This window comes from Mauremys reevesii, linkage group 22, assembly GCF_016161935.1.
Source record: "Mauremys reevesii isolate NIE-2019 linkage group 22, ASM1616193v1, whole genome shotgun sequence".
Classification (NCBI taxonomy): Eukaryota; Metazoa; Chordata; order Testudines; family Geoemydidae; genus Mauremys; species Mauremys reevesii.
In genome coordinates, this window is record NC_052644.1 from 8484861 (window position 1) to 8505780 (window position 20920).

Below are 20920 nucleotides of genomic sequence, written 5' to 3' on the forward strand. Positions count from 1 at the left end.
CAGGGGGAAGGTGCTGATCCCTGGGGGCCACTGACGGGAGGGAGGCGCTGGGGTGCGGGAGGGGAGCTGATAGGGGGCTGCCAGCCTGTTTAATACCTGTATTAAATTGTTTTTAAAATTGTTTAAAATGTATATAATGCCTTTTGTCTGGCAAAAATTTTTTTCCCTGGGACCTGATCCACCCTATTTACATTAATTCTTATGGGGAAATTGGATTCGCTTAACATTGTTTTGCTTAAAGTTGCATTTTTCAGGACCATAACTACAATCTTAAGTGAGGAGTTACTGTATTTTACACACATCACCACCTAGTGGCAAAGCAGTATAATACAGTTTAGCACTCCATTACACAGCGTGTGGGGCTTTCACACCCCAGGTGCAGGGAAGCCAGGCCTGAGGGGAGCAGGGTGTGGGGGTCCTTCGGAGGTGCAGGCAGTGTGGAAGCAGGTGGCTTGGTTTGGAAAGGTTGGTGCAGTGTCACTGGTTCTGACGTCGCTCACCAGGTCTTGTCTTTTGCTGGCTACTTAGGGCTCTTCTGCACTGGAAACATTACAGTGGCAGCTCTGCAGCTACAGCACTTCTGTGTAGATGCGACCGACGCCGACAGGAGGGGAAGGAGGGTCAATCCACCTCCTTGAGAGGCAGGAAATAAGTCACATGCAGCTCAGACCTTTTCCCCCAGTGCATCAAGAGATGGCAGGGGAGAGCTCACTTACATCAGCCAGTGTTTGGAGATCCCCAAGGTGACCAGCCATAGAGACAGAGACTTACCTCATCTCTTTGCTTTCTTTCAGCTTCCATGACAGGATTCCCCATGACAGGTAAATACAAACATAGAAAGAGGGTGCAGGGGTCTGTCCATATGTGTGGGGTGCATGCTGCAGTGTGCAGCTATCTCATAAACTGGGGTGAGGAAGGGCAGAGTTAAGATTATTTAATCTAGTCGTTCAAGTGTAGAGCTGGAGACCTGGGTTCAAATCCTGTCTCTTCCAAACTCACCCCATCACTTCCTCACTACGTGCCTCAGTTTCCTCACCAGTGAATTGTTAACAAGGCAGGCTGTATGGCAGGGTGCAGGGCATCCTGGCTGTTGGGTACCTGTGGAAATGCCCCAGTCATTCACCTGTCTTGTCATAGACAGGAATTAACCCCAACAGCTCATTTTGAGCATCAGAGGGCTGCGACTTCCACCCACTACCAGCTTGGACCCAGGGCCCCAGATGTGAAAGCCCCGTGCCTGTTTCCCCCACTACCACTGCCTCAGCTGGGGACAAATTGGAACCGGTGCCCTCCGAGAGAAAAGCCCCAGCTCTCCTTCCCCCAATGTACTGCATCAGCTCATTCCCCTCGCACAGACTGTACAGGAGCCAGCGTCCCCTGGAGAGAAAGACCTTGTGTCCCATTCACCATCCCACAAGTCACCTATTCCCCCATGCCTGGGGCTGGATCAGAGCTGGTGACCTCCAGAGAGGAACCCCGCAGTGTCCCATTCACAGGCCCCCTGAGCCAGCCTGTCTGCCACACTGGGACTGAATGGGAGCCAGAGCAAACTATAGGAAACAAGCCCCATACTCCTTTCCTCTAGCCCATCTCTGAATGTTTATCTCCTTGGGGTGTTTGCAGACTCAGGCATCCCAGAACTAACTCAGCTCCGACTGGTGAACGGTTTGAGTCGCTGCGCTGGGAGAGTCGAGGTGCTTTACAACCAGCAGTGGGGAACCGTGTGTGATGACAGCTGGGATTTAGCTGAGGCCAGAGTCGTGTGCAGGCAGCTGGGCTGTGGGACGGCGTTATCAGGCCCAGGCGGGGCTCACTTTGGGCGAGGATCTGACCCCATCTGGCTGGATGACGTCAACTGCACAGGGACAGAAGCTGCCCTCTCCGATTGCAGGGCTCGGCCTTGGGGATCCCATAACTGTCACCACGGAGAAGATACCGGTGTTGTGTGCTCAGGTAACCTTCATCCACCACCCTGCCTGTTTCAGGGAGCAGGCTGGGAAGCTCATTACGTGACATTGTCCCCTCACAGCCACTGCTGACCCCAGCACGGTGCTTGGGGCCTGTGCTTCAGGGAGCAATATGATGGTTCCTGTAGGGAGCGCTCTCCTCTCTGTGCTGATCCCAATTCCCCTCTGCGGTTCTATGGGCCCTGCAGGGAGCGGTGTGGGGGCTCAGTAGAGGACACTCACGGTCTCCCCTTGATGTCAGTGCTGGCCCCAAAGGGGGCCTGTGTTGCAGGTAGAAGGGGGCTCTCTCCCTTTGCAGTTGTGCTGGCCCTAATGCCCTTGTGTGGTGCCATGGGCCCTAGCATGAGGACGCCTTGCCTGTGGCCGCTGGGGGCAGCTCCCCGACTCCCTCGGCCACAGGCCACACAAGGCATGTCCTCTAGGCCTTGTAGGGTGTGGAGTGACATCTCTCCAGGTTGGCAATAGGCATAATTCACCCCTCAGCCCTCTGAGAGTTCTTTTGCAGCATCCAGTCCCTGTCCCGCTGGGCATTCACAGCAGTCACAGATTTTCTGCTCCCAAAGGAACAGGGTTCCAAGGTGACCAGTTCCACGTCCAATCTGTGCCCCGATCAACGCACAGCCCTAGATTTCTTCATAGTCACACCAAGGAGAAGTGATTTCACAGAGTGTAGAGATTCGAGAGGTAGCAAGGAGATGGGTTGGAAAGAAATGGTTCCATGGCCAATAAAATCATACCACGCTGACTAGAGCCTGGACTCATTGAACGAGATACATTTCTGTCTGGTAGAGCAACACTCACCCCACAGTCCGTCCAGGGTTTTACTCCAGGCCTGGCTGTGATCTCCTGTTCCTGAGACAAATGCTGTCAGCCACCTCCTGGGTGAAAGGGAGCTCTTGTCCCCTCTCCTCTTCCTTTGTAGGTACAGACCATTGTCTCTTCCCAGAGAAGGTCTCTCTTCAGAGACTTGTGCTGAGGGTCCTTTGTCTTTGTAAATTCTCAGGCCCTGACTGGGCCCAGACAGTGAATACAGCCTGTCTCCATAGCTGTGCTTTGTTCTATGTGCTGATTGGCTCAGCCGAAGGGATTGCCATGGCGCAGGTGACAAGCTTCACTTCAGCACTTCTGGAGCCTCATATTCTACATTTTATATCTCTCTTCAACTATGTCCCATCCAAATATCTTGCCCCCATTAGGGTGACGAGTGGGCTGCTGTGTCTTGGTAGAGACCTCACATAGCACTTCTGGTGAGCTATTGTGCATATATGTTATCCAGGGGATCCCGGTAGAACTCTAAGCAAACCTGTGCCCTCTGCCAGTTGGCGTCTACTTATCCCTGGGCCAGACTCCTCTGCGGCACAATGGGGACCTGGGTAACTGCAGCTTCCACTGGTTGGATTTGGTGTCAACGGAACCTGCAGCCGCTCACTCAAACTAAAACTCCAGGGCCAATTTCTCAAGGGACCTGGGGAGCACCCCAGCATGGTGCTAAGGGCCTGTACTGCAGGGAGCCGGTTTGGGGTCACAATAAGTGTCGCTCTTCCCATGGTGTCAGTGCTGACCCCATTTTCCCCACGCAGTTCTACATTCCTGTGCTGCAGGGAGCGGGATGGGGGCTCAGTAGGGGGCGCTCTCCCCTCGCAGTCAGTGCTGAGCCCAGTGCCCCAGCACAGCACTTAGGACCTGTGCTGCAGGGAGCAGTACGTGCGCTTCTGTGAGAGACCCTCCGTGTTGCTGGTCGCTCTGATCTCCCTGCCCTACTACTGAACAATGGAGACTGGGTAACCGTAGATCCCGTTTGTGGGATTTGGGGTTGAATGGATCCTGCAGCCACTCTGGGTGATTTCCATCTCAGCTAATTACCCTGGAACCTGTAATATGCCCCACTGCTGTGACTGGAGACAGGTTCTTCCTCACTTCCTCTCCTACACAGCCCATGAGTTTCTGTGCCCTGTCTCTCATCTACCCTGTTCCACCACAGAGGTGGCTGCATGGTAGTGGTGGGGAGTAGGGCTGCCAAGTTATTAAAACAAATAATTGTGATTAATTGTGAGATAAAAAATAATCATGATTAATTGCACAAGTAATCGCCCCTTTGCATAATAAGAGAATAGCATTTATTTCCATTTTTGGGGATGTTTTCTACATTTTCAAATACATTGATTTCAATTACAATACAGGATACAATATGTACAGTGCCCTGTTTATATTTATTTTTTATTACAAATATTTGCACTGTAAAAAAGAAACACAAGAAATAGTATTTTCAATTCACCTCACACAAGTACTGCAGTGCCATCTCTTTATCAGGAAAGTTGAACTTACAAATGTAGAATGATTTACAAATAATAACTGCACAGCTTCTGGAAGCTGCTCCTTGGATTGTGCAACCGAATGACACTAGCCAATATCTTCGGTCCCAGACACTATCCTAGGAACCTCCATTTTGCAGTGTCAAGTTATGCCCACTGGACACTGAGACCTTATATGAGTGTGTCAATTTAACAAAGAAATTGGTATGTACCAGGCTTGTTATCCCAAGGGGAATCTCTGACATGCTTCAAACCAAACACACTGCCTCAGGTAGAATAAACAAACCAATTTACTAACTATAAAGATAGATTTTAAGTGATTATAAGTCAAAGCAAAACAAGTCAGATTTGGTCAAATGAAATAAAAGAAAAACACATTCTAAGCTGATCTGGACACTTTCAATGCCCTTACAAACTTAGATGCTTCTCACCAAAGGCTGGCTGGTTGCTCTTCAGCCAGGCTCTCCCCTTTGATCAGCGCTTCAGTCGCTTGCCGGTCATGGTGTCTATAGATGTAAGTGGAAGAGAGAAGAAGAGGATGGCAAACATCTCTCTCTTTTATCATGTTCTTTCTTCCCTCTTGGCTTTGCTCCCCTCCCCCGCCTTCAGAGTCAGGTGAGCATTACCTCGTCGCAGTCCCAACCTGACCAAAGGAAAGGGGGTGACTCACTCCAGAGTCCAACAGATCCTTTTCTTGCTGCTTAGGCCAGTGTCCTTTGTTCCTGTGAGGCTGGGCTGGGTTTCTCCCATGCATGCCTTGATGAGGTGTGAACTGCCCCTCTGCTCTTAGAGAGTTTTTGCCTGGGCTTATTTTAAGCCATGAGGATACATTTTCAGCCTCATAACTATATACATGAAATTATAACCTATAACATTACTGCAACAACAATTACTATAACATCACTATAAGAACAATCCTCGGTGCATCACGAGCCTTCCGAAGACACCCAGCATGACAAACTTTACATTGGAAACCACACCATCCTTTTATAAGGATGAACATGGGGGTGCTCCCCCGAGGTACAGAGCGTCACAGGTACCTTCTTTGCATTTTGTCAAATCTGCAGTGAAGGTGTTCTTAAAATGAGCAACATTTGCTGAGTCATCATCCGATGCTACTGTAACACAAAAGATATGGCAGAATGCAGGTAAAATACATAGCAGGAGATACACAATTCTCCCCTAAGAATTTCAGTCACAAATTACATTAACACCTTGCTTTTTTAACGAGCATCATGAATATGTTAGTACATCGTCTGGAATGGTGGCCAAAGCATGAAGGAGCATGGGAATGTTTAGCATATCTGGCACGTAAATACCTTGCATTGCCACCTACAAAAGTGCCATGCAAACGCCTCTTCTCACTTTCGGGTGACACTGCAAATAAGAAGCAGGCAGCATTATCTCCCATAAATGTAAACAAACTGGTTTGTCTGAGTGATTGGCTGAACAAGAAGTAAGACTGAGAGGATGTGTAGGCTCTAAGTTTTCCATTGGTTGGGGTTTTTTTGAGTGCAATTATGTAAGAAAAAAAATTCTACATTTGTAAATTGCACTTTCACAATAAAGGGATTGCACTGCAGTACTTGTATGAGGTGAATTGCAAAATGCTATTTCTTTTACCATTTTTACAGTGCAAATATTTGTAATCCAAAATACAGTAAAAGCTGTTTTTTCCAGCACTTCACCAACCGGAACGCTCTATATATTGGCATTTCTGATCTTCAATGAAATACCGGTTTATAGTTCAGTTGGCACAGGCAGGGCCGCCCAGAGGATTCAGGGGGCCTGGAGCAAAGCAATTTCGGGGGCCCCTTCCATTAAAAAAATGGCAATACTATATTCTCATGGGGGCCCCTGCGGGGCCCGGGGCAAATTGCTCCACTTGCTCCCCCCCTCCCCCCCGCCACAGGCGGCCGTGGCAAAAATAAAAATTCCACATCTTGGCACAAACCCAGTTTTGAGAAAACTTCTTGACAAGGTATCACTGGTTCTCAGCATCAGCTAGTGCTAAAAGGCACTAAAGCTTATTAAAAGGGTTGGACAAATATTTTCCATCAAAAGTTTTTTTGGTTCGAAAAAAAGCAGAAAAAAATCACAGACAATGTCTGCTTTCCTTCAAAATTTGTTGTGTTTTTTTTTTAATTGAAAAGCTGAAATTAGTTTGCCAAAACCTGAACATGGTTTGGGGTTTCAGAAATGTTTGCTGCTTGCTTTGTTTGATTGTTTAAAGAAACAATAAAAAAATTGTGCTTAAAAAAAATCCAAAACTTTTGAACCACCTCAGCTTGTGCCCAAACACCTGAGCTCATCCAGTCAGAGATTTTTTTCAGGTTTCTGATACTCTGCTGGCTTCCTTGACTCATATCTGTCTCCATAACTTTGGGTTCATTTAGCTCAGAACATACTGGGTCAAACCAAAGGTCCATCCAGCCCAGTATCCTGTCTATTGACAATGGCCACTGCCAAATGTCCCAGAGGGAGTGAATCTAACAGGTAATAGACTCAGAGAATATTAGGGTTGGAAGGGACCTCAAGAGATCATCTAGTCCAACCCCCTGCTCAAAGCAGGGCCAATCCCCAAATGGCCCCCTCAAGAATTGAATTTACAACCGTAATGATCAAGTGATCTCTCTCCTGCCATCCATCTCCACCCTCTGACAGAGGCTAGGGACTCCATTCTTACCCATCCTGGCTAATAGTCATTAATGGACATAAGCTCCATGCATCTATCTGTTTCTTAGAGACTGGCTCCATGGGGTCCCTCACAAACTGGAGACGGTTACTGTGGGTTTGTTGTTAGTATAGCTTATGTACATGCTCCACGAACTCAGCATTTGAGCTTGTTTTTTTTTTTTTTTTTTTTTGCAAACAGGGGCTGCTAAGGAGAAGTTTCGCAAGAGACTTCTCCAGGTGAAGGAGGAGCAAACACAGCATCCTTGGGGTAAGCTGAACTTACAAATGTAGAATGATTTACAAATAATAACTGCACGGCTTCTGGCATGGGGTATAACATTAGGGATCTATTATCGACCAACTGACCAGGACAATCATAGTGATGATGAAATGCTAAGGGAAATTAGAGAGGCTATGAAAATTAAGAACTTATTAATAGTGGGGTATTTCAATTATCCCCATATTGACTGGGGACATTTCACTTCAGGACAAAATGCAGAGATAAAATTTCTCAATACTTTTAATGACTGCTTCATGGAGCAGCTGGTATGGGAACCCACAAGGGGAGAGGCAACACTAGATTTAATCCTGAGTGGAGCTCAGGAGCTGGTCCAAGAGGTAACTATAGCAGGACCGCTTGGAAATAGTGACCATAATACAATAGCATTCAACATCCCTGTGGTGGGAAGAACATCTCAACAGCAGTTGAGATGGCACTGTGGCATTTAATTTCATTAGGGGGAACTATGCAAAAATGAGGGGGTTAGTTAAACAAAAGTTAAAAGGTACAGTGACTAAAGTGAAATCCCTGCAAGCTGCATGGCTGCTTATTAAACACACCATAATAGAGGCCCAACTTCAATGTATACCCCAAATTAAGAAACACAGTAAAAGAACTAAAAAGGATCCACCATGGCTTAACAACCCTGTAAAAGAAGCAGTGAGAGATAAAAAGGCTTCCTTTAAAAATTGGAAGTCAAATCCTAGCGAGGCAAATAGAAAGGAGCATAAAGACTGCCAAAGTAAGTGCAAGAGTGTAATAAGAAAAGTCAAAGAGGAGTTTTAAGAACGGCTAGCCAAAAACTTCAAATGTAATAACAAAATGGTTTTTAAGTAAATCAGAAGCAGGAAGCCTGCTAAACAACCAGTGGGGCCCCTTGATGATCGAGATACAAAAGGAGCACTTCAAGACGATAAAGTCATTGCGGAGAAACTAAATATATTCTTTGCTTCAGACTTCACAGCTGAGGATGTTAGAGAGATTCCCAAACCTGAGCCGGCTTTTGTAGGTGACAAATCTGAGGAACTGTCACAGATTGAAGTGTCACTAGAGGAGGTTTGGAATTAATTGATAAACTCAACATTAACAAGTCACCGAGACCAGATGGCATTCACCCAAGAGTTCTGAAAGAACTCAAATGTGAAGTTGCAGAACTATTAACTAAGGTTTGTAACCTGTCCTTTAAATCGGCTTCTGTACCCAATGACTGGAAGTTAGCTAATGTAACGCCAATATTTAAAAAGGGCTCTAGAGGTGATCCCAGCAATTACAGACCAGTAAGTCTATCGTCGGTATTGGGCAAATTAGTCGAAACAATAGTTAAGAATAAAATTGTCAGACACATAGAAAAACATAAACTGTTGAGCAATAGTCAACATGGTTTCTGTAAAGGGAAATTGTGTTTTGCTAATCTACTAGAGTTCTATGAAGGGGTCAACAAACATGTGGACAAGGGGGATCCAGTGGATGCAGTGTACTTAGATTTCCAGAAAGCCTTTGACAAGGTCCCTCACCAAAGGCTGTTATGTAAATTAAGTTGTCATAGGATAAAAGGGAAGGTCCTTTCATGGACTGAGAACTGGTTAAAAGACAGGGAACAAAGGATAGGAATTAATGGTAAATTCTCAGAATGGAGAGGGGTAACTAGTGGTGTTCCCCAAGGGCCAGTCCTAGGATCAATCCTATTCAATTTATTCATAAATGATCTGGAGAAAGGGGTAAACAGTGAGCTGGCAAAGTTTGCAGATGACACGAAAGTTAGTTAAGGCCAAGATACTTAAGACCAAAGCAGACTGTGAGGAACTTCAAAAAGATCTCACAAAAGTAAATTATTGGGCAACAAAATGGCAAATGAAATTGAATGTGGATAAATGTAAAGTAATGCACATTGGAAAAAATAACCCCAACTATACATACAATATGATGGGGGCTAATTTAGCTACAGCGAGTCAGGAAAACGATTTTGGCGTCATCGTGGATAGTTCTCTGAAGATGGCCACGCATTGTGCAGATGCGGTCAAAAAAGAAAACAGGATGTTAGGAATCGTTAAAAATGGGATAGAGAATAAGACTGAGAATATATTATTGCCTTTATATAAATCCATGGTATGCCCACATCTCGAATACTGCGTACAAATGTGGTCTCCTCACCTTAAAAAGAGATATACTGGCACTAGAAAATGTTCAGAAAAGGGCAACTAAAATGATTAGGGGTTTGGAGAGGGACACTCAGAGCATGGTGTTGTATCCCTCCCCATCCTGGCTAATAGCCACTGATGGACCTATTCTCCAGGAATTTATCTAGTTCTTTTTAAAATCCTGTTCTAGTTTTGGTCTTCACAGCATCCCCTGGCAAAAAGTTCCACGGGTTGACTGTATGTTGTGTGAAGAAATACTTCCTCTCGTTTTTTTAAAACCTGCTGCCTATTAATTTCATTGGGTGACTGCTAGTTCTTGTGTTAAGTTAAGGATTAAATAACATTTCCTTATTCACTTTCTTTACACCAGTCAAGATTTTATAGACGTCTATCATATCCCCCCTTAGTCATCTCTGTTCTAAGCTGAAAATTCTCAGTCATTTTAATCTCTCCTCCTGTTTCATACCCCTAATAATTTTAGTTGCCCATGGGGTGACCAGATCTGCACACTGTACTCAAGGTGTGCACGTACCATGGATTTATATATAGGCAATATGATATTTTCTGTCTTATTATCTATCCCTTTCTTAATGATTCCCAACATTCCCTTTGCTTTTTTGACTGCCACTCCACGTTGAGTGGATGTTTTCAGAAAACTATCCACAATGATTCCAAGATCTTTCTTGAGTGTGTAATAGCTAATTCAGATTCCATCGTTTTGTATTGTGACAAAGTTCCTCCTCTATCTTGGTGGGTCCTGCGCTCATTTGGCAGTTTTGCTCACCTCAGTGATCTTCCCCACAGTCTGGGTCAACTCTTCCTGTGTCTGATCAGGAGTTGGGAGGTTTGGGGGGTCCCAGCCCAGGGTCCCGTGGATTGCAGCTGTCTATAGTGCCTCCTGCACCAGCTGCATGACAGCTACAACCCCCTGGGCTACTTCCCCATGGCCTCCTCCAAACACCTTCTTTATCCTCACCACAGGACCTTCCTCCTGGTGTCTGATAACACTTGTACTCCTTAGTCCTCCAGCAGCACACCCTCTCACTCTCAGCTCCTTGCGCCTCTTGCTCCCAGCTCGACACACACACTTCCCCCTCCATGAGTGGAGTGAGCTCCTTTTTAAACCCAGGCGCCCTGATTAGCCTGCCTTGACTGGCTGCAGGTGTTCTAATCAGCCTGGCTGCCTTAATTGGTTCTAGCAGGTTCCTGATTACTTTAGTGCAGCCCCTGCTTTGGTCACTTAGGGAACAGAAAACTACTCACCAGTGACCAGTATATTTGCCCTCTACCAGACTCCTGTACCGCACTGGCCTGGGTCTGTCACAGTATGTATAGTTGAGATTGTTTTCCAATGTGCATTACTTTGTATTATCAGCATTGAATTTCATCTGCCATTTTGTTGCCCTGTTACTCAGTTTTGTGAGTTCCCTTTGTAACTTTTTGCAGTCTGCCTGGGACTTAGGATTCTAAGAATGTCAGGGTTGGAAGGGTTCTCAGGAGGTATCTAGTCCAACGCCCTGCTCAAAGCAGGAGTAATCCCCAACGAAACCATCCCAGCCAGGGCTTTGTCAAGCCTGACCTTAAAAACTTCTAAGGAAGGAGATTCCACCACTGCCCTAGGTAACTCATTCCAGTGCTTCACCACCCTCCTATTGAAAAAGTTTTTCCTAATATCCAACCTAAACCTCCTGCACTGCAACTTGAGACCAATACTCCTTGTTTTGTCATCTGGTACCACTGAGAACAGTCTAGATCCATCCTCTTTGGGACCCCCTTTCAGGTAGTTGAAAGCAGCTATCAAATCCCCCCTCATTCTTCTCTTCTGCAGACTAAACAATCCCAGTTCCCTCAGCCTCTCCTCATAAGTCATGTGCTCCAGCCCCCTAATCATTTTTGTTGCTCTCTGCTGGACTCTTTCCAATTTTTCCACATCCTTCTTGTAGTGTGGGGCCCAAAACTGGAAACAGTACTCCAGATGAGGCCTCACCAATGTCGAATGGAGGGGAATGACCACGTCCCTCCATCTGTTGGCAATGCCCCTAATTATACAGCCCAAAATGCTGTTAGCTTTCTTGACAACAAGGGCACACTGTTGACTCATATCCAGCTTCCTGTCCACTGGAACTCCTAGGTCCTTTTCTGCAAAACTGCTTCCTAGACATTCGGTCCGTAGTCTGTAACAGTGAATGGGATTCTTCCATCCTTAACTATCTTGAATAGATTTATATCATCTGCAAATTTTGCCACCTCACTGTTTACCCATTTTTCTAGATCATTTATGAGTATGTTGAACAGTAATGGTCCCAGTACCAACCCCTCAGGGATACCACTATTTATTTCTCTCCATTCCGAAAAACTGATAATGTATTCCTACCCTTTGTTTCCCACCGTTTAACCAGATCCATGAGAGTATTTTCCCATTATCCCATGATGGCTTACTTTTCAAAAGTCAATTTAAATTAAATACATTTTTTTTAAATTATATGTTCTTAGAAATCTAGACCTGTTATATGTTTTGGTTTAACTTGCATTATCTTTCTGTAAAATTTGCATTATCCTAACAAAACATTTTACTTTATTCATATCTCTTTTATATATCTCATCGGCTCTGACACCCCAGCTGTAAATTCGAATACCCCCCCTATTTCAATTTCTGGGGAAACCACTGAGAGGGAGGGAGGAAGGGGGGAGGCTTTGCACCACAAGACAGCTGATTGCCACGGGCAGGAGGCAGGGGGAGTAGGGGGAAGACGCTGATTCCTGGGGGCCACTGGCAGGCGGGAGGCACTGGGGGGGGGGAGTAGGGGAGCTGATGGGGGGCTGCCAGCCTGTTTAATACTTGTATTAAATTGCTTGTTTAAAATTGTTTAAAATGTATATAATGCCTTTTGTCTGACAAAATTTTTTTCCCTGGAATCTGATCCCGCCTATTTACATTAATTCTTATGGGGAAATTGGATTCGCTTAACATTGTTTTGCTTAAAGTCGCATTTTTCAGGACCATAACTACAACGTTAAGTGAGGAATTACAGTATTCGACACTCATCGCCACCTAGTGGCTGAGCAGTATACTACAGCTTAGCACTCCATTACACAGCATGTGGGGCTGTCAAACTCCAGGTTGGGGGGGAGCCAGGCGTGAGGGGAGCAGGGTGTGGGGGTCCTTCAGAGGTGCAGGCAGTGTGAAAGGAGGTGACTCAGTTTGGAAGGGCTGGTGCAGTGTCACTGGTTCTGACGTCGCTCACCAGGTCTTGTCTTTTGCCGGCTACTTAGGGCTCTTCTGCACTGGAAACATTACAGTGGCACGGTGGCAGCTCTGCAACTACAGCACTACTGTGTAGATGCAACCGATGCCGAGAGGAGGGGCAGGAGGGTCAATCCACCTCTATGAGAGGCAGTAGATAGGTAACTGAAATACAACATGCAGCTGAGTCTTTTCTCTCAGTGCATCAAGAGATGTGAGGGGAGAGCTCACTCAGGCCACAGCTTACATCAGCCAATGTTTGGAGACCCCCATGGGGACCAGCCATGCAGACAGAGACTTACCTCATTTCTTTGCTTTATTCCAGCTTCCATGACAGGATTCCCCATGACAGGTAAATATAAACATAGGCATAGGGTGTGAAGTGTGTCCATATGTGTGGGGTGCATGCTGCAGGGTGCAGCTATCTCATAAATTGGGGCGAGGAAGAGATGAGTTAAGGTTATTTAATGTAGTCATTCAAGTGTAGGACTGGAGACCTGGGTTCAACTCCTGCCTCCACCAGACTCACCCCATGGTCTCAGCCCATCACTTCCTCACTACATGTCCTAGTTTCCCCACAAGTGAATTGTAAACAAGATGGGCTGTGTGGCAGAGTGCAGGGCATTCTGGCTGTTGGATACCGGTGGAAATCCCCAGCCATCCAGCATCTGAAGGGCTCACCCTTGCCCAGTAAGGCTGATTGAAATTTTGGCTCTGGCAGTGGCTGTTTGAGCTGTGCCACCTCACTGTTTACCCATTTTTCTAGATCATTTATGAATATGTTGAACAGTACTGGTCCCAGTACCAACCCCTCAGGGATACCACTATTTATCTCTCTCTATTCTGAAATACTGATCATTTATTCCTACCCTTTGTTTCCCACCTTTTAACCAGATATTGATCCATGAGAGGACTTTCCCCTTATCCCATGATGGCTTACTTTTCAAAAGTTAATTTAAATTAAATACATTTTTTTTTAAAAAATTATATAATGTTAGAAATCTAGACCTGTTATATGTTTTGGTATAACTTGTATTATCCTTATGTTAAATTTGCATTAGCCTAACAAAACATTTACTTTATTCATATCTCTTTTTTATATCTCATCGGTTCTGACACCCCCCCATAAATTCGAACACCGTCCCTGTCATAAACAGATAGTTAAGGGTTAAGGTCTCTTTTACCTGTAAAGGGTTAACAAGCTCAGTAACCTGATGAACACCTGACCAGAGGACCAATCAAGGGACAAGATAATTTCAAATCTCTGTGGAGGGAAGTCTTTGTCTGTGTTCTTTGTTGGTTCTTTGTTCTCTCTTTGGATCTTAGAGAGGCCAGGACTTGTGCTTTGCCGGCTACTTAGGGCTCTTCTGCACTAAACATTACAGTGGCAGCTCTGCAGCTGTAGTACTTCTGTGTAGATGTGACCGACGCTGACAGGAGAGGCAGTAGACAGGTCACTGAAATACAATATGCAGCTGAGTCTTTTCTCTCAGTGCATCAAGAGATGGCAGGTGAGAGCTCACTCAGGCCACGGCTTACGTCAGCCAATGTTTGGAGATTCCCAAGGTGTCCAGCCATATAGACAGACACTTACCTCATCTCTTTGGTTTCTTTCAGCTTCCATGACAGGATTCCCCATGACAGGTAAATACAAACATAGGCAGAGGGTGTGGAGTCTGTCTGTATGTGTGGGGTTCATGCTGCAGGGTGCAGCTCTCTCATAAATTGGGGTGAGGAAGGGACAAGTTAAGGTTATATAATCGAGTCATTCAAGTGTAGGACTGGAGACCTGGGTTCAAATCCTGCCTCCACCAGACACACCCCATGGTCTCAGCCCATCACTTCCTCACTACGTGTCCTAGTTTCCCCACCAGTGAATAGTTAACAAGGCGGGCTGTGTGGCAGAGTGCAGGGCATTCTGGCTGTTGGATACCGGTGGAAATCCCCAGCCATCCAGCATCCGAAGGGCTCACCTTTGCCCAGTAAGGCTGATTGAAATTTTGGCTCTGGCAGCGGCGGTTTGAGCTGTGTCAGTCTGAGGTGACCCCAGATTTACCCTGGGATAGGATCTGCCCCAACAGATATTTTGTCTTTAGTTATTGTTAGACTTGTATTATCTCAGCTCTGGCTGTGGCTGGTGAGTGGCCCCACCCCTGCACAGGGCAAATGGAGATGCTGTGTACTGACACTGGGGGCCGTGATGCTACCTGGGCCTGTGAGAGGTGGGGGTGGGGTACCAGGGGAGGGGCTGCCATGGTGACGTCACCACAGGAGGGTGCTCAGTTCAGCATATGAGGGGCCCTGTCTGTCTGGACACTGTGGAATATAGAGGAGCTGAGTCAGGCCCAGGGGAGTCGAACTACAGCCCCATGAGGCTGCTGCTGTTGGCTCTGGCCAGGCATGATCATCGGGGTGCAGACAGGGAGGGAGCCCAGAAAGGGGCAAAGGGCAGTTTAGTCTCCTGACCAGTTTTGCCCTTTGCCCCGCGGCTGGGAGCCGCTCAGACTGAGGGCTGGCCTGGCCTGTCATGGAGGGGAATTAACCCCAGCGGCTCATTTCACATTTTGGGTATCAGAGAGCTGCTATGGCTGCGACTTCCACTCACTACCAGCTTGGACCCAGGGCCCCAGACGTGAACGCCAAGTGCCTGTTCCCCACACAACAGGCCCTGGGCTGAGCTGGGACGAAACGGGAAATGGTGCCCTCCGGGGGAGAAGCCCCAGCTCTCCTTCCCCCAATGTACTGCATCAGTTCATGCCCCCCACACAGACTGTGTGGAGTAAGCATTCCTTGGAGAGAAAGACCCTGTGTCCCATTCTCCATCCCATGAGTCAGCCATTCCCCCATGCCTGGGGCTGGATCAGAACTGGTGACCTCCAGAGAGGAACCCCGCAGTGTCCCGTTCCCAGCCTACCTGAACCAACCAGTCTGCCATACTGGGACTGAATGACAGCCAGAGCAAACTATATGGAACAAGCACCATCCCTGAGTGTTTCTTCCCTTGGGTGTTTGTAGACTCAGGTATCTCAGAAGTGGCTCATGTCCGACTGGTGAATGGTTCGAGTCGCTGCGCTGGGAGAGTCGAGGTGCTTTACAACCAGGTGTGGGGAACCGTTTGTGATCATGATTGGGACATAACTGATGCTGGAGTCGTGTGCAGGCAGCTGGGCTGTGGGACGGTGTTATCAGCCCCAGGAGGGGCTCGATTTGGGCAAGGATCAGACCCTATCTGGCTGGATGACGTCACCTGCACAGGGACAGAAGTTGCCCTCTCCAGTTGCGGGGCTCAGCCGTGGGGAGACAATAACTGTAACCACGGAGAAGATGCCGGTGTTGTGTGCTCAGGTAACCTTCATCTACCACCCTGCCTGTTTCAGGGAGCAGGCTGGGAAGCACATTACGGGGCGTTGTCCTCTCACAGCCAGTACTGACCCCTGCACGGTGTTTGGGGCCTGTGCTTCAGAGAGCAATTTGGCGTGTCCAGTAGAGATCCCTCTCCTCTCAGTCTGTGCTGACCCTAACTGCCCCGTGCTGAAGGGAGCGGTGTCGGGGCTCAGTAGGAGACACTCTACTGATGTCAGTGCTGGCCCCAAAGGGGGCCCGTGGTGCAGGTAGGGGTGAGTCAGTAAGGGGCTCTCTCCCTTTGCAGTTGTGCTGGCCCTAATGCCCTGGTGCGGTGCCATGCGCCCCTCCAAAGAGGAAGCCTTGTCTGTGCCCTCTGGGGGTCAGCTCCCCGACTCCCTTGGCCATAGGCCACACAAAATGTGCCCTCTAGGCCTTGTGGGGTGGGGGGTGACCTCTCTGCAGATTGGCAATAGGGACATTCACCATTCGTCCCACCGAGAGTCCCTTTGTAGCATCCAGTCCCTGTCTCGCTGGGCATTCACAGCAGTCACAGATCTTCTGCTCCCAAAGGAACAGGGTCTCAAGGTGACCCGTTCCACCTCCCATCTCTGCCCCGATCAACACACAGCCCTAGATTCCTTCATATTCACACCAAGGACAAGTGATTTCACAGAGTGTAGCGATTCAAGGGGTAGCAAGGAGACGGGTTGGAAAGAAAAGGTTCCATGGCCCATAAAAGCATACCACGCTGACTAGAGCCTGGCCTTTGTCTTTTCAAATTCTTAGGCCCCGACTGGGCCCAGACAGTGAATATAGCCTGTCTCCACGGCTGTCCTTTGTTTTATGTGCTGATTGGCTCAGCCGAAAAGATTGCCATGGTGCAGGTGACAAGTTTCATTTCAGCACTTCTGGAGCCTCATATTCTACATTTTATAGCTCTCTTCAACTACGTCCCATCCAAACATTTTGCCCTCATTAGGGTGACGAGTGGGCTGCTGTTTCCTGGTAGAGACCTCACATAGCACCTCTAGTGAGCTATTGTGCATATATGTCATTCAGGGGATCCCGGTATAACTCTAGGCAAACCTGTGCCCTCTGCCAGTTGGAGTCTATTTATCTCTGGGCCAGACTCCTCTGCGGCACAATGGGGACCTGGGTAACTGTAGCTCCCACTGGTTGGATTTGGTGTCAATGGAGCCTGCAGCCGCTCACTCAATCTAAAAATCCAGGGCCAATTTCTCAAGAGTCCGGTTCCCAATCACTGGGTTCCGGCAGTTTTGCATTTCAGGGGATAAGTCCTGAAGTTGTAACTTCCCCAAAAGCTGGACACAGGAGACGCAATTCTTCCCCACTTCCTGTCCTATTACATATTCCCTGTCCTGTTTCTCATCTGCCCTGTCCTACCGCAGAAGTGGCTGCATATCAGTGGGGGGAGTCTTCTTCTTCCGGGTATGTCACAAGTCGATATCTGTCGAACCCTATGTATCTATGAATCCCAGCGCCAGGAGTGAGCGTGTAAATCTGCTCCCCAGGAGGTTTCTGCCAGCAGTGCCAGGGTGATATTTTTAATTAAGTGCTCTAGTGGGAGCAGTGCGTCAGACTGCCGTCCAGTCTGCCTAATTAGATGAGAGCTGGCTGGGAGGGGAGTGAACAAACTTCAACATTGCCCAAGTGATTAGTGTGACCAGTAGTGGGGAGCCCTTGACAGGCAGTTGCTGTTTGCAGAGACCGGTCAGATTCGTTGGCGGGAGGCACAGCGATACGAGAGATCAGATGCACAGGAACCTCTCTGAGCATTTCTTCCCTTTGGTGTTTGCAGACTCAGGCATCTCAGAAGTGGCTCATCTCCGACTGGTGAATGGTTCGAGTCGCTGTGCTGGGAGAGTCGAGGTGCTGTACGACCAGGTGTGGGGAACCGTGTGTGATGACGACTGGGACTTACAGGATGCTGGAGTCGTGTGCAGGCAGTTGGACTGTGGGACGGCGCTATCAGCCCCAGGAGGGGCTCGATTTGGGCGAGGATCAGACCCTATCTGGTTCGATGACGTCAACTGCGCAGGGACAGAAAATGCCCTCTCTGATTGCGGGGCTCGGCCTTGGGGAACGAATAACTGTAACCACGGAGAAGATGCCGGTGTTGTGTGCTCAGGTAACCTTCATCTACCACACTGCCTGTTTCAGGGAGCAGGCTGGGAAGCACATTACAGGGCATTGTCCTTTCACAGTCAGTACTGACCCCAGCATGGTGCTTGAGGCCTGTGCTCCAGGGAGCAATATGGGGGTTCCAGTAGAGAGCCGTCTCCTCTCCGTCTCTGCTGACCCTAATTAGCCTGTGTTGCTCTTTGGGCCTGTGGTGCAGGGAGCAGTGTGGGGGCTCAGTAGGGGATGCTCACGCTCTCCCCTTGATGTCAGTGCTGGCCCCAAAGGGGGCCTGTGCTGCAGGTAGGGGTGTGTCAGTAGGGGTCTGTCATAGGTTTCACCCGCACTCTGAACTTTAGGATACAGATGTGGGGACCTGCATGAGAACACCTAAGCTTAATTACCAGCTTAGATCTGGTTGCTGCCACCACCCAAATAGTTTAAAACAGCTGTTTATGAGTCATTTGGGAAACTCTGTCTCCCCCGCCACCCCTCCAATATCTCTTCCTCCCAAGTACCATAACCCTTCCCTGGGTAACCTTGAGAGTCTTCTCCACCAATTTCCTGGTGAACACCCATCCAAACCCCTTGGATCTTAAAAGAAGGAAAAAAATCAATCAGGTTCTTAAAAAGAAGACTTTTAATTAAGGAAAGAAAGGTGAAAAGAAAACCTCTGGGAGAGAGCATACAAGCTTCTCTCACAGACAATAGATTGAAAACACAGAGAATGTTCCCCTGGGCAAAACCTTAGTTACACAAAAGAAATCCCAATTTGACTATCCCTCTGTAAACGGGCTACTCATCGCCGCGGCGCCTCCCGCTGGTTTTTCTGTGGAATTAGCTCTTTTTCTGCCCGAAGCGCCCTCTGCTGGCCGGTGATCTGCCTGTTTTCTTATCGTCCCCGTGTCCCTCCCAGGACCCCGGTGCCCCTTTAACTGGGTTTCCCCCTCCCCGGGGAACCCCCACCCTGGTTTCCCTGCTTCGCCTCAGAATGGCTACTGCCCAGTCGTGCTCTAGCCCCAGCTCCTGGGACAGACTGCATGTGACGTTATTGATATAAATGGGGACCATATAGAACATGGGTTGCAACCAAGGTCCTGTAGTGGCACCAAACCTTGGGTAAAGGGGGTCATCTAAGGTGTCTAAGACCAGGTTCTGGGTTGCTGGTTATGATTATGCTGTCTGTATGTCTGTGTATCATTTTGTAGTTGAAGTTATAAGTATTGGCTCTGTAATGTCTGTATTCTGTATTATGCTCTGCCTCTGGGAAGTGTCCCAGACAAAGCTGATGTTAACCCGGCATAGCTGGCTTGATGGCCCATTAAAGGGCCATCGGCTACACAATTGACCCATGGAGCGAAGGCAGACACGCCTTGTGACTCAGCAAAGTATGCAGGGACTGGCCCATGTGACTCCAGGCTCCATTTTGCTGTAAATTTCCACAAGGAAGACAAAGGGATTCTTACACCTGGAAAAGTCTATATAAGGCTAATGCCTCATCTCCATCTTGTCTTCAATCCTGCTTCTGACCTCTGGAGGGACTTTGCTACAAACTGAAGCTTTACACAAGGGACTGAGGACCCATCCCAGCGGGGGATGTATTCCAGAGACTCAATTTGAACCTGCAGTTTACTCCAGCACTGCTGCAAGCCTGAACTAAGAACTTTGCCATTACTGTATGTAATTGATTCCATTTAACCAATTCTACCTCTCTTCTCTACCTTTTTCCCTTTGTAAATAAACCTTTAGATTTTAGATTCTAAAGGATTGGCAACAGCGTGATTTGTGGGTAAGATCTGATGTGTATATTGACCTGGGTCTGGGGCTTGGTCCTTTGGGATTGAGAGAACCTTTTTCTTTTATTGGGGTGTTGGTTTTCATAACCATTTATCCCCAGGACGAGTGCACTGGTGGTGATACTGGGAGACTGGAGTGTCTAAGGAAATTGCTTGTGTGACTTGTGGTTAGCCAGTGGGGTGAGACCAAAGTCCCTTTTGTCTGGCTGGTTTGGTTTGCCTTAGAGGTGGAAAAACCCCAGCCTGGGGCTGTAACTGCCCTGTTTGAGCAATTGGTCCTGATTTGGCACTCTCAGTTGGGTCCCGCCAGAATCGCTCCGTCACAGTGGCGTAGTCGTGCTAGGATCCACAGAACCAGGTCAATTAAGCTTTGGGTCAGAACCCCATGCTGTCCAAATTTTAACTTTGGGATTGAGAGTTTGGTTGGTTAAAGATCAGTGACCATGAGACAGAAAGCATCAGGAAAAGCAAGGAAACTGCAAGCCTTGAGAGACAGCCTGCAGTTTGATTATGAGCAAGAACTGGCAGAAATTCGAATGGAGAAAGAGGCTGATGAGAGAAAGAAAGAAGTTGCTAAGAGAGAAGAAAAAGCTCGTAAGAGGCGTCTGGAGCTGCTGGCTGCTGAGGAGAAAACTCGACAGATGCAACAGGAGACAGCTAGACTCCAACTCCAAGTCAAAAAAGCAAGGGAAGAACAGCAGAGACTGTATCCTCTTGAAAGTCCAGTTTGTAGCAATGTTGGTATGTTGTATAACTCTGAGCAGTTGTCTGGGGGTAACCAAATGTACCCCAACAATGCCACCTTTTATGTCAATGCTGTTACTGTGTGTTCAGTAGGGGGTGGCCCCATAAATTGTGCCAGTGCTATGGATGGGAATGGTAATGGAAAATTCATAGAGTGTGTAAAAGTCAATGGTAAAAGCTGTTTAGGGCAAATTATGGCTTCTAACATCACTCTTGTTAAAGCAGATCTGGTCAAAGAGGAAGATTATTTAACAAATCAGAGTGTGAATGTTGTGATCC

General features: G+C 47.6%; 1 protein-coding gene across 1 annotated transcript in view; it reads left to right on the top strand.

Annotated features, from left to right (window-relative positions):
- LOC120388133 overlaps window positions 1–20920 on the top strand; it is a 736578-nt gene that overhangs the window by 115031 nt on the left and 600627 nt on the right. Inside the window, 7 exon segments of the mRNA XM_039509761.1 lie at window positions 795–821; window positions 1624–1953; window positions 7155–7223; window positions 12943–12969; window positions 14235–14261; window positions 15633–15962; window positions 17782–18111. Coding sequence (XP_039365695.1) covers window positions 795–821; window positions 1624–1953; window positions 7155–7223; window positions 12943–12969; window positions 14235–14261; window positions 15633–15962; window positions 17782–18111 — 1140 coding nt within the window.